At 46.1% G+C, this 12,446-nt stretch overlaps 1 protein-coding gene across 1 annotated transcript in view; it reads left to right on the forward strand.

Moving 5' to 3' along the window:
- LOC146063042 (uncharacterized) overlaps positions 1 to 12,446 on the forward strand; it is a 70,897-nt gene that overhangs the window by 46,642 nt on the left and 11,809 nt on the right. Inside the window, exons 13-15 of the mRNA XM_083175053.1 lie at positions 3,259 to 3,421; positions 5,624 to 5,773; positions 9,856 to 10,016. Of these exons, the coding sequence (XP_083031179.1) occupies positions 3,259 to 3,421; positions 5,624 to 5,773; positions 9,856 to 10,016 (474 nt within the window). The remainder of the gene's footprint in view (positions 1 to 3,258; positions 3,422 to 5,623; positions 5,774 to 9,855; positions 10,017 to 12,446) is intronic.

Here is a 12,446-nt window from a genome sequence, read left to right on the forward strand (position 1 = left end):
AAATTAAATTTATTTACAACATGAGTACCCTCACCCCAAAGGGATTAAATGGGGATTTCGAAACAGCCATACTATCCCACCATCAGGACCAATATCAATGTTAAAAATGGCCGTGCGTTCCATTCTATTAATGGCTGTGTGTTCCATAGAGGATATCCACGCACGTCCTTCAGTTTGCCTGTAAAGATGGTCGTGCGTTCCATTGGTAATGGCCGTGCGTTCCACGGCGGAAACATAACTCCACACCACTGAATCTCAGGATTAATCCCACCAACAGGATCTATATCCGTGCGTTCCACTCTATTATTGGCCGTGCGTTCCATAGAGTATATCCGCGCACGTCCATTCAGTTTGTCTGTAAAGATGGCCGTGCGTTCCATTCGTAATGGCCGTGCGTTCCACGGCAGAAACGGAACTTTACACCACTGAATCTCAGTAGTACAGTGGCGGGGGATACCTGATAGGGACCCCTTTTTGGGTATGCGCACTTCCTGATACCCACAGGATGTGCAAGGGAGATTAAGGTCCTTCATGTCCATATATGGAGATCCGGGTTAATGATTTAGATGCTGGTTTAAAATGTAAATGCTTATGTATATATAATTTTTAATAATTAAAATAATGCATATGTTTTTAAGATGTTTACTATGTACTATGCCATGGTTAGAATGAGTTTTATGTGACATAACAGACGATTAATGTGTAATTGGAACCCGCCCCTCAACCAGACCACCCACCAGCCTGGGTATATAAACCCATAGAGCAATAGGTGTGGCACCACCTTGAAAAAGACTATCCATAAGTCGAAACGCGTTGGTGGGGTGCCACCATTTCTGGAGCCTGTTTGTTACCGAGTTGCCCCCCATACCAGCAAAACCGTGAGTGTGCTTCCCGGGTTTCCATCTGGCCGCTTTTGTGTTTTCTGGTTTGCATTCCATCTGGCACCAGTTTTTATGTTATTTTTTATAATAAAAATATAATTTTTTTTACTGAATGGAGTTGGAGACGCCTTTTTACAAAGAAACCTTGATGAGAGTTCCATCATTGCCTTACATTTAAGCTATAAGTAAGCACCCATTTGTACTGATTGGTATAAAGAGAAAGAAACCTTTATATAAGGGGTCCAAGCCCTGTTTATGTAAGCAGAGTGTAAGCTGTGATCCTATCTTGGCACGAGGTGATCCCCTAAAAGAGGCCCATCTATTACCACACAAGGGAGATAGAGGGATTCACCGAACCCATCTAGCGCCGGGGGACCTCTACATATATATATAGACTATATCAGGGGTTCCCAATCTTTTTTGAATCACGGCACCCTAGAGTATCAGAATTTTTTCACGGCACCCCTAGGCCCCACAAAAAATTTATTAGATTGGGTTTATATGTGATTCTTAGGGTCAGTTATGTGCTAAAGGGAAGGGTTTGCTTCTGTTTGTACACATTTTATGATTGGCAGCCACCAGCACTGGTTTTGCTCATAAATAAATAACCATAATTTGAGTTGGTCCTTAACCAACAACCCAGGGCACCCCTGCAAGTGTCCCAAGGCACCCCAGGGAACAACGGCACACAGTTTGCGAACCACTGGACTATATGTTTATGGACTACTACACCATTTGTATTTTTTTCTGTTTTCATTTGCATGTGACCACATGAAATAATACTGGAAAGGATACAGTCCAGAAGTACAAAGTTGGTATAATATAATTTATTCATAATATCCACAGTAGAGCGCTGTCCTCCCAAAAATATATATATTTTTTTTTTTGTGAAAATTTATTTTTCTGTGATATATACTTGTGTTTGACCAGGTTGATAACTCCTGGTAGAGGAGGCCAGCAGCACTTTGATTGTGCAACAGAATTTAAAACCCTTTTGTTTTGTATACATATATAAATGATGTGTCTCAGTTGGATCCCAAAGTACTTCAGAGAGACAAATGCAGACTCCAAAAGGTGGTCAGAACTGCGGAGAAGATAATCGGGACAGACATTCCCTCTGTCCAGGACCTGTACCTGTCCAGAGCAAAAAAGCGAGCAACGAAGATAGTCAAGGACCAACTACATCCTGGCCATGGCTTGTTTAACCTGCTGCCATCAGGCAGACACTACAGGGCTGTTCCCACCAGGTCCACCAGAAGCCTAAAACGTTTCTTTCCTCAAGCGATTCACCTGTTGACATCTGAACTCATGAACAACTCACGTCTAGTCGCGCCGTAACCCTTTGCACATAATCTAACACGGTGTCCCCTCGGAATAACTTTCTATATGACTGTACATGTTCCCCCGCCAGCGGCAAGCTATCACCAGAGGCATGCACGCATGAGACATTCGCAGGCCCCGTGGCTACCTTCACAACAGTACCACATTAGTGCTGCTCTCCACAGTTCCACAGTAACCCTCCATTATCCTGTGTGAAGTACAGTAGCACCAGAATCATCAAGGGAGGACTGTTCAAATCCTACAACATAGAAACAGAATGTGACGGCAGATAAGAACCACTTGGCCCATCTAGTCTGCCCCTTTTTTAAACATGTTACCTCAAACCATATCTGATCCTTATTTGTTTGTAAGGATATCAATATGCCTATCCCAAGCATGTTTAAATTGTACTACTGTATTTGCCTCTACCACCTCTGATGGGAGGCTATTCCACTTATCTACTACTCTTTCTGTGAAGTAATTCTTCCTCACATTTCCCCTGAATCTTCCTCCCTCTAGTGTCAGTGCATGTCCTCGTGTTCTGCTGCTCCTCTTCCTGTGAGGAATGTCTCCCACCTGTACCTTCCTCCCTCTAGTGTCAGTGCATGTCCTCGTGTTCTGCTGCTCCTCTTCCTGTGAAGAATGTCTCCCACCTGTACCTTCCTCCCTCTAGTGTCAGTGCATGTCCTCGTGTTCTGCTGCTCCTCTTCCTGTGAAGAATGTTACTGATATAGTGAACATCGGAAGCCATATCGCATATTAATTGTCAGTTTTTTAGGGCTAACGAGCCCGATGCGCTGCCGATGTGCGCTCCCGAGTGAGCGCAAATCGGCAGCGATATAGTGAGGGCAGGCAAGACGATACATGTATACGCATAAGCAGCCTTTGCTGAATAAAATGATATGCGGCATCCGTATAGTCTGTGTTTCTATAATTAATTAAATTATATTGCATTGAACCTAACAAATATTAAATCACAGTAACATTATCAAGGAACATTGGAAGTTATTGTATTTTTACGCTTGTGTTTCATTTTATTCCATGCATTATATTACAGCTTGTAAAGACCTACGGCTCAGTGTTTAGCGTTCAGTTGGGCATGAAAAAGATGGTGGTCCTAGCGGGATATGAGACAGTGAAGGACGCTCTCGTCAATCATCCGGAAGAGTTTGGAGAGAGGGCGAACCTTGAGGTATTCAAGGACATGGACAATGGAATGGGTGAGCCAGATGTCATTCATCATTGTTATATTTTTCGGGGGAATTAACCCTTTAGGCGCCAACATCTCAGTGAGAGACGCGCAAAATATCAGCTCAAAATGCCGGCGTTGCTCACATTTGTTATATAAATTCAAATTAAAAAATTTGTGTAAAAAAAAAAAAAAAAAAGATTGTGGGCCAGATGCACTAAGCTTCAAAAGTGATAAACAGCCAGCCAATCAGCTCCTACCTGCCATGTCACAGACTGTGTTTTAAATATGTCAGCCAGGAGCTGATTGGTTGGTTGTTACTCAGTCTCCATTTTTTTCACTTTTAAAGCTTAATGCACCTGGCCCTATATTTCCTATATAACATTAACATTACAGGTCATTATGGTGAATACAATTGTTTGCTTGCCAATTTTCACACCTATTTTGACAATTTCACTTGGCAATCACAGGGTTAAGAAAAAATTATTCCTTAATGCACAATTAAGCAATTGCATTATGTTGACCTCATCCAGGGTGTTCCTATACAAAGTAAGACAGTCACTTTTCCATCTTATATCATATATCTTACACCATGGCTGGCCAAACCAGTCTTCAAGATCTACTAAAAGCTCACGTTTTTCCAGACCACCTAGCTGGGGCACAAGTGCAGTCATTACCAACTGTCACATTTCCCAGTGCAGTCATGACTAACTGTCACATTTCACAGACAACCTAGCTGGTGCACAGGTGCGGTCATTACTAACTGTCATATCTCCCAGACCACATACCTCGCACAGGTGCAGTCATCACCAACTGTCACATTTTGCCAGTGCAGTCATTACTAACTGTCACATTTCCCAGACAACCTAGCTGGTGCACAGGTGCGGTCATTACTAACTGTGACATCTCCCAGACCACCAAGTGGTGCACAGGTGCAGTCATTACTAACTGTCACATTTCCCAGATCACCTATCTCGCGCCGATGCAGTCATTACTAACTGTCACATTTCCCAGACCACCTATCTCACACAGGTGCAGTCATTATCAATTGTCACATTTCCCAGACCACCTAGCTGGTGCACAGGTGCAGTTATTACTAACTGTCACATATCCCAGACCACCTATCTCGCTCAGGTGCAGTCATTACCAACTGTCACATTTTCCAGAACACCGAGCTGGAGGACAGGTGCAGTCATTACTAACTGTCACATTTCCCAGACCACCTATCTTGCACAGGTGCAGTTATTACCAGCTGTCACATTTTCCTGACCACCTAGCTGGGGCACATGTGCAGTCATTACTAACTGGCACATATCCCAGGCCACCTAGTTGGTGCACAGGTTACTAACAGTCACATTATTAAACCAACATATTCTACAGATCTACAGGTGGCTCGGAAAACATGAGGCCTGATTCTGGTTCACTTGCAAAAGCAAAATCTCTCTCTCTAATGGACAAAACCATGTGCACTGCAGGTGGGGCAGATGTCACATGTAACATGTGAGAGTTAAGGTCCATACACACTGGGTGACTATGCCCAGCGTGTATGGACAGCGATGGTAGCGTTCATCGCTTTGGGGAAAGCCGCTCAGTGCATACATACTGAGCTGCTTCCCCCCTGCCCGGTGCCGATGGAGGGGGGGAGGACAGCATTGCATAGCGCAGCACTATGCGAAGCCGTCCTGAAAGCCGCTCATCTGCTGGTATAACCAGCAGTTTAACGGCTTTCCCGGCGATGTTGCGGGAGCGCGCAGCAGCGCTCACCGCTCATCGCCGGGCCATACACACTGGGCGGCTTTGAGCTGAAAGCCGCTCAAACCTGCTGTTTTGAGCGACTTTCAGCTCAAAGTCACCCAGTGTGTATGGGCATTTAGATTTGGGTGAGTTATTTTGTTTCTGTGCAAGGTAAATACTGGCTGCATTATTTTTACACTGCAATATAGAGTGTTACAGTTTGAAGTACAAACCCCACCCAAATCTAACTCTCTGCACATGTTACATCTGTGGTCTTGTCCATTAGAAAGAGAATTTGCTGTTGCGAGTGAACCAGAATCAGGCCCATGGACTGTTGGTAGATCTCGAGGACCGCTTCGGCCACCCCGTCCTACAGTACATTGTGTCGGCCAGCACACACATTTAGCATGTAGACGTATTGGGGTCTCTGGTGAGAATGACATATTGTATATGTAAATGTGTATAATAATAACTACACTGAAACCTGTGAACATTTCAGGACTTACTTTGTCAAATGGTGAAAACTGGAAAATAATGAGAAGATTTACAATAACCACGTTACGTGACTTTGGGATGGGGAAGAGTACGATTGAGGATAAGATTGTCGAAGAAAGTGCCCACCTGATTGAGCAGATTGCGTCTTTTAAAGGTACAGTATGGTGATCATCGTACAAAATAATGCTAGCAGAATAATGCTGCTTTCCCACTGCAGACCAGTTTAAAGTACTGGTAATCTTAAATGGTATTTAAAACGGTATTAGCATTCCCACTGCAGAAGATTACCATTTTAAATACCATTTAAGTACCATTCCCATTGCAGTAAACCGTGTAAAATGTAGAGTGCCTAACCCCCCCCCCCCCAGTGTAGTGTAAAGAGTGCCTAATCCCTCCCCCCCCCCAAGTGTAAAGAGTGCCTAAGCCCCCGTACCTGCCCTGTGCCCCCACCTCCCCTCCCCTTGTACTTACCTGCACAGGGATGCAGGGCAGTGGGGAGGCAGCGGGGGTCCATGCAGGGTACAGGCAGTCCCAGTGCCTGATGAGAACTAGTAGTTCTCACTTTGCGCATATGTAATGAGTGCACGTGCATACTAATGAGCCGCTCATTACATATGCGCATATGTAATGAGCAGCTATTTATTATGCACGTGCGCTCATTACACATGCACAAAGTGAGAACTACTAGGTCTCATCAGGCACTGGGACTGCCTGGAGGCTAAATAACGTTTAAGAGGCATTCCCACTGCCTCTAATGCTGCATTCCCACTGCCTCTTAAACGTTATTTTAACGTGTAGGACTCTGTTTTAAAAACGTGTTGAAATACCATTTAGCTTTAAACGGTATTTCAACTCTGGCACTTTCCCACTGCAGCCTTAAAACGGTAAATTGCGCTGAAAATCGGCAATTTACCCTTTTTTAGCTGCAGTGGGAAAGGGGCATTAACCTATTCTTATTATACAGACAAGACGCATTCCACTCTGTAACTGCAGGATATGTGTACACACCCCACTTGTGCCCATGTTGTACACCAGTTCTTTACATGCAAAACATGCAACACATGCACCATGGGGAGAATGTCAGTTTGCTGGAGGGGGTTTCCCAGATCACATCCAATTGCATGCTAGTTTAAAAAAAAACTTCTCCACCGGATGTCAGCTGCTCGCCTACTCACCCCCGAAGCGGACACGCATCTGTAAGGTTGTTCAGAGCAACTTTACATATGGGTGGGCCTTCACCATCATTCGATGGTCGGCAACCATCAAATGATGGGGGCGGGTCCCCAAAACCTGCGAATGGATGTTTATGTTAAACATCCATTAGCAGCTAATCCAGGCGGAGGACAAACATGGGTGTCAGAATCTGCATATGCAAATATATGCCTATGAGTCATGTCAGCTTATGCCACGCCCAGTGCTCGTCCTGCATCATCCCCCCCATAATGACATCATCATTGTACAGGTAAAATTCAATCAAACGTTTAAATGACCATTTCCTCATCAATGCTAATCACCAGTAATTACTGATGGGTAGGAAACAACTGTTTAAACATTTACAACTGGAAAATAGATACTAAGGGGGACATTTACCAAAATGGATTCGTAGAAAAAAGGTGTATTCGTAGGGAGAAATACACCTTTTTTTTACGAATTTGTATTTTCGGGATTTACAATCCCAAAAATACAACAATTCGTAGTCCTAAAGATGGAACATTCGTATTTGTAGTTACAAATACGAATGTCCTACACCATCGATAGGATACGACAGAAATCACCATTCAAAAGAATGGTGGTTCCTGATGTACTAAGCAGCCGTACTGATAATACGGCTGCTAAGTGGTGTAAAACAGGCACGCAAATATGACAGGAAAATAGAACACCATTTTCCTGTTCTATTTGCTTTAAGCCTGCACGGATCAGTCAGATCCGTGCAGGCTTCGGTGTAGAAAAATAGAAAAATTAAATAAATTTAAAAAAAAACCGGCGTGGGGTCCCCCCCACAGCCGAAACCAGCACCAGGCTGACAGAGCCTGGAGCCGGTATTTAAAAATCAGGGAACCCGACAAATAGGGGTTCCCCGATTTTTAACAACCAGCCCCAGGCTCCTGCTCTGGGGCTGGTTCCCAAAATACGGGGGACAAAATGACTAGGGGTCCCCCGTATTTTAAGAACCAGCCCCAGGCAAAACCAGTCCCCCCGGCCAAAGCATTCATCCCTACTGACCAGTCAGCCTGGCCAGGGGCCCTGGGGGAGTGGGGACCCCCCCAATGAAGGGGTCCCCCCCTCCAGGACTTACCTGACCAGGCTGAAGCCTGGTACTGTCCCCGATGCCCCTGGGCGGTGGGCATCGGGCTGATTAAGTGTAAAAAAAAAGATTAAACTATTGTTTTTTACTGTGGCACTACAAGTGCCAGCAAGCCTCCCCAGCAAGCTGGGACTTGGAGAACCACAAGTCCCAATAAACACACTGACACAATGAAAATAAAAGTTTAATACATACATTACACACATACTGATACTTACCTTTCTTGATCCCGTAGGTAGCCCTGGTCCTGATGTCCTGTGTCGTCCTCCAGGTCCATGTCGGCTGTCTGCGTCGTCCTCCAGGTCCATGTCGACGGTCCGTGTCGTCCTCCAGGTCCATGGCGGTGTCCGGGTCCGAAGAAATCCATGTTGGAGCTGTGGAAGGAAATCCTACTCACCTGGTCCTGCGCTGAAGAAGTCTTCTGTTGGTCCGCCGTAGTCCAGGTAATGTTCACAGCTGTCGCCGGTCCCCGCTGTCTCCGCATCGCGATGAGGAGAGATGTTTCCTCCTCGGCGTCTGCACTAAGAATGAATTCTGGCCAATCAGGAGCCGCCTAGCGGCCAAACAGGAGCCGGCTCCTGATTGGCCAGAATTCATTCTTAGTGCAGACGCCGAGGAGGAAACATCTCTCCTCAGCGCGATGCGGAGACAGGGGGGACCGGCGACAGCTGTGAACATTACCTGGACTAAGGCGGACCAACAGAAGACTTCTTCAGCGCAGGACCAGGTGAGTAGGATTTCCTTCCACAGCTCCAACATGGATTTCTTCGGACCCGGACACCGCCATGGACCTGGAGGACGACACGGACCGTCGACATGGACCTGGAGGACGACGCAGACAGCCGACATGGACCTGGAGGACGACACAGGACATCAGGACCAGGGCTACCTACAGGATCAAGAAAGGTAAGTATCAGTATGTGTGTAATGTATGTATTAAACTTTTATTTTCATTGTGTCAGTGTGTTTATTGTACTATTTTTTTAACTGTGGAACTACAAGTGCCAGCGGGCCCTTTAATGCCCAGCAGGCTGGGACTTGTGGTTCTCCAAGTCCCAGCTTGCTGGCACTTGTAGTGCCACAGTAAAAAAACAATAGTTTAATCTTTTTTTTTACACTTAATCAGCCCAATGCCCACCGCCCAGGGGCATCGGGGACAGTACCAGGCTTCAGCCTGGTCAGGTAAGTCCTGGAGGGGGGGGACCCCTTCATTGGGGGGGTCCCCACTCCCCCAGGGCCCCTGGCAAGGCTGACTGGTCGGTAGGGATGAATGCTTTGGCCGGGGGGACTTGTATAAAAAGTCTCCCCCCGGCTGTGGCATTACCCTGCTGGCTGGTTTTGCCTGGGGCTGGTTCTTAAAATACGGGGGACCCCTAGTCATTTTGTCCCCCGTATTTTGGGAACCAGCCCCAGAGCAGGAGCCTGGGGCTGGTTGTTAAAAATCGGGGAACCCCTATTTGTCGGGTTCCCTGATTTTTAATTACCGGCTCCAGGCTCTGTCAGCCTGGTGCTGGTTACAGCTGTGTGGGGGGACCCCACGCCGTTTTTTTTTCTTTTTTTTCTTTTTTTTCTTTTTTTTTTTACACCGCAGCCTGCACGGATCTGACTGATCCGTGCAGACTGCTACAAATAATTCGTATTAGCAGCCGTATATATGGCCAGCTAATACGAATTGTTACACCATCGGAGGGTTACAAAGCAGTCGTACATGACTGCTTTGTAATTTCCCCTCCGGAACACGACTTTGCATACGACTAAAACAGTCGTATGCAGCCGTAGGGGAAATACCAATACGAAAAACTAGGTTTTTCATATTGGTAAATTTCCCCCTAAGTTATAATTATTCATAATAATTGTTGTTTGATATGTGTTACATGTATACATGCATTGTTTCATTTGTATTATTGATGATAATTAATGTTGCAATCTAGGAAAACAATTTGATGACCTCACGATCTTGAACGCTTCCGTGGCCAACATCATTGTGGCGATATTACTGGGACATCGTATGAACTACGAAGACCCACAATTTAGGAGACTATTAAGACTGTCAAATGAAAATGTTCGCCTTTTAGGAGCGCCGATGGTTTCGGTAATATTATTATTATTATTATTATTACTAGCTGATGTGCCCAGTTTTGCTGCATGGAACATTTTAACCCTTTAGTAGTTGATACCTCAGATTATCTCTGTTTAGTGAGTAGGTGGCTGCAATAAACAGTCACAGTTTGCAGACCACCCAGCGGGTGTCATGTACCAGGTCACCAGGCGGGTGCACAAGGACAGTTCACCAACTGCTAGAAGGGTGACGCATTGTGATTGGCTGGCAGACATGTTGCCAAATAACAGGTTGCGGGCATCCAACGAGGGAGCGGCAGGGGAGGTGGTGGAAGGCACAGACGGAATGGGTTCCGTCTGATGGCTGGTCCTGGCGATTGGCGATAGAATCGCCAGGAGCGGCAACACTGAGGAGCGCTCCATCTGTACTGCGCTTTATTTAAGGTGGAATTCACCCAATAGACACCATCAATGCAGTCTGGCTTAATCCGAGTCTCACACCGAGTACAATGAAAGCAGTAACGTACAGTATATTTATTATCATTCTAAAACTGAATAAACAATATACAAACAGATTATATTATAAATATTCAATGTACTTCTCTTTGCATTAATTCATATACTGCTACACCACATCATTAAACCAATAAAGACATAAAGATAGCGTAAATAAACAGCAAGAGACCACTTGTAACCAGTAGTGCCAACTTTTTTGTGTTACTTTGGATTTCTTGGGAATCACAATGTAACAATTCAGCCTTTTCAGTTGTATTCAAATTTGTACCCAATGGAAAGTATGTATAAGCTGATGAATCGGTAAGTGATGGGTAGTTTATGATTCACGTATGATGCTAGGTGAACTTTGGTTAAATGTCAATTCACGGGGGTGAGGGAGCGTGTAGCCTCAAACCTAACGTGGGTGGTAGTAGTCTGGCTACTGTGGGATTCGGTGCGTTCTCCTGGGGGAGTCGCGGTAAGACCCGCCGGCCGCCCTCAGTCAGAGGCTCCGTCCTGGACCGGACGTGAGCACTTGTCGCAAGTCTACCGTTAACTTCTCTCGTGTGCCCAATGCAATCGGGAACGATCACCGGACGATGACCCGCACCTCCCCACAAAGTGTGCACAATATTGGAGTTTTCTCACCGCTGTGAAACAGTGAAAAGCCCCATGTCCACTGTCGACCTAGACCATGTCGACCTAATGCTTGTGTCGACCAAATAGCCTGTCAAACTTGTCCCATGTTGACCTAGACCCCTGTCGACCTTTCAGTATGTCGACCTAGTGGTGTCGATCTAATGACTGATGACCATCTTTAGGTCGACTAAACAATCCATACCCCTCTGTACAATTGTACGATGCTGGAAAAGGCAGTCTGATGATATCCTCTCTCTGTACAGGTCCAGCGCTACGTGGCCAATCAATGTTAATCACGGACGCGTTTCGCTACACCTGGGGCTTTTCCAAAGAGTGTCTGAACTGAAATGTAAATAATATTTCACAATATGAAAGAAAGCTTCACCTCATAAAGAGAATATTTTCTGCCAAAACAAATTGCTATCGTGCCATTCACCACAGGCAGTGGCAAGGAAATCCTCTGGACGTGGCCTTTGTCTAGGATCGTTGGTGCTGCCTTAAAAACAGACAAATACTGTAAGTGTCCAAAGAAAGAAGAACGCTAATGCTGAAGAACAACCTGTGTGTTCCCAAAAACATCCTACCACCATCATTTTCTGTTTTTCTGCTTTCTCCTGATAAACGCCATATACAAATGGTGTTACCTTCTGGTGAAACGTTTGGACAAGAGAAAAGTTTCTGTACATAAATAAAGTAGCATAGCTGATCCCTCCACATTGAAACCTATGGGGGCCGTGAAAAAGACGTTTTAAGCAGTTAAAAAAAAAACCACATCTGAGAAGAGAAGGAAATCTCAGGGCCTTATTCTGATCGGTGCGGCCCGATCAGGAATATGCGGCCACGACCGTGCAGGCGAATCCCCGCCTTCCATACGGATCGCCACCTCCGTCCGTACGCGGATATGTGGCGATCCGCATGAAATTGGACGGGGATACGCCTCCTCCGTCTTGGGAGCAGCCCCTGCATTCGATGGTCGCCGAACATCGAATGCAGGGCCGCACGCTCCACCAGGTCCCGCCAAACAAGACCACGTGGACACTTGTCCGTGTGAAATCATGTATGGGGGCGGGCAGCTGACATCCGGCGATGTCAGATGCCCGCCCCGTACCCACGCGTCACGGCCTCATTACCATGCATACGCCCCGCGTTTGCATGGGAACGCCCATGAAACGCGGGGCGTATGCATAGGGTAATGAGGCTAAGTAGCCCCTCACGCCCCTCTACGCCCCCTGTGCGGCGTGTCAAGAATACGTGCGGCGAAATCGCCTGCACATGCGCAGAGTGACCTCTGCACATGCGCAGACGATCACCATCGGCGGGACGTACGCAT

The sequence above is a fragment of the Crinia signifera genome, chromosome 3 (assembly GCF_055691185.1).
Source record: "Crinia signifera chromosome 3, ASM5569118v1, whole genome shotgun sequence".
Classification (NCBI taxonomy): domain Eukaryota; kingdom Metazoa; phylum Chordata; class Amphibia; order Anura; family Myobatrachidae; genus Crinia; species Crinia signifera.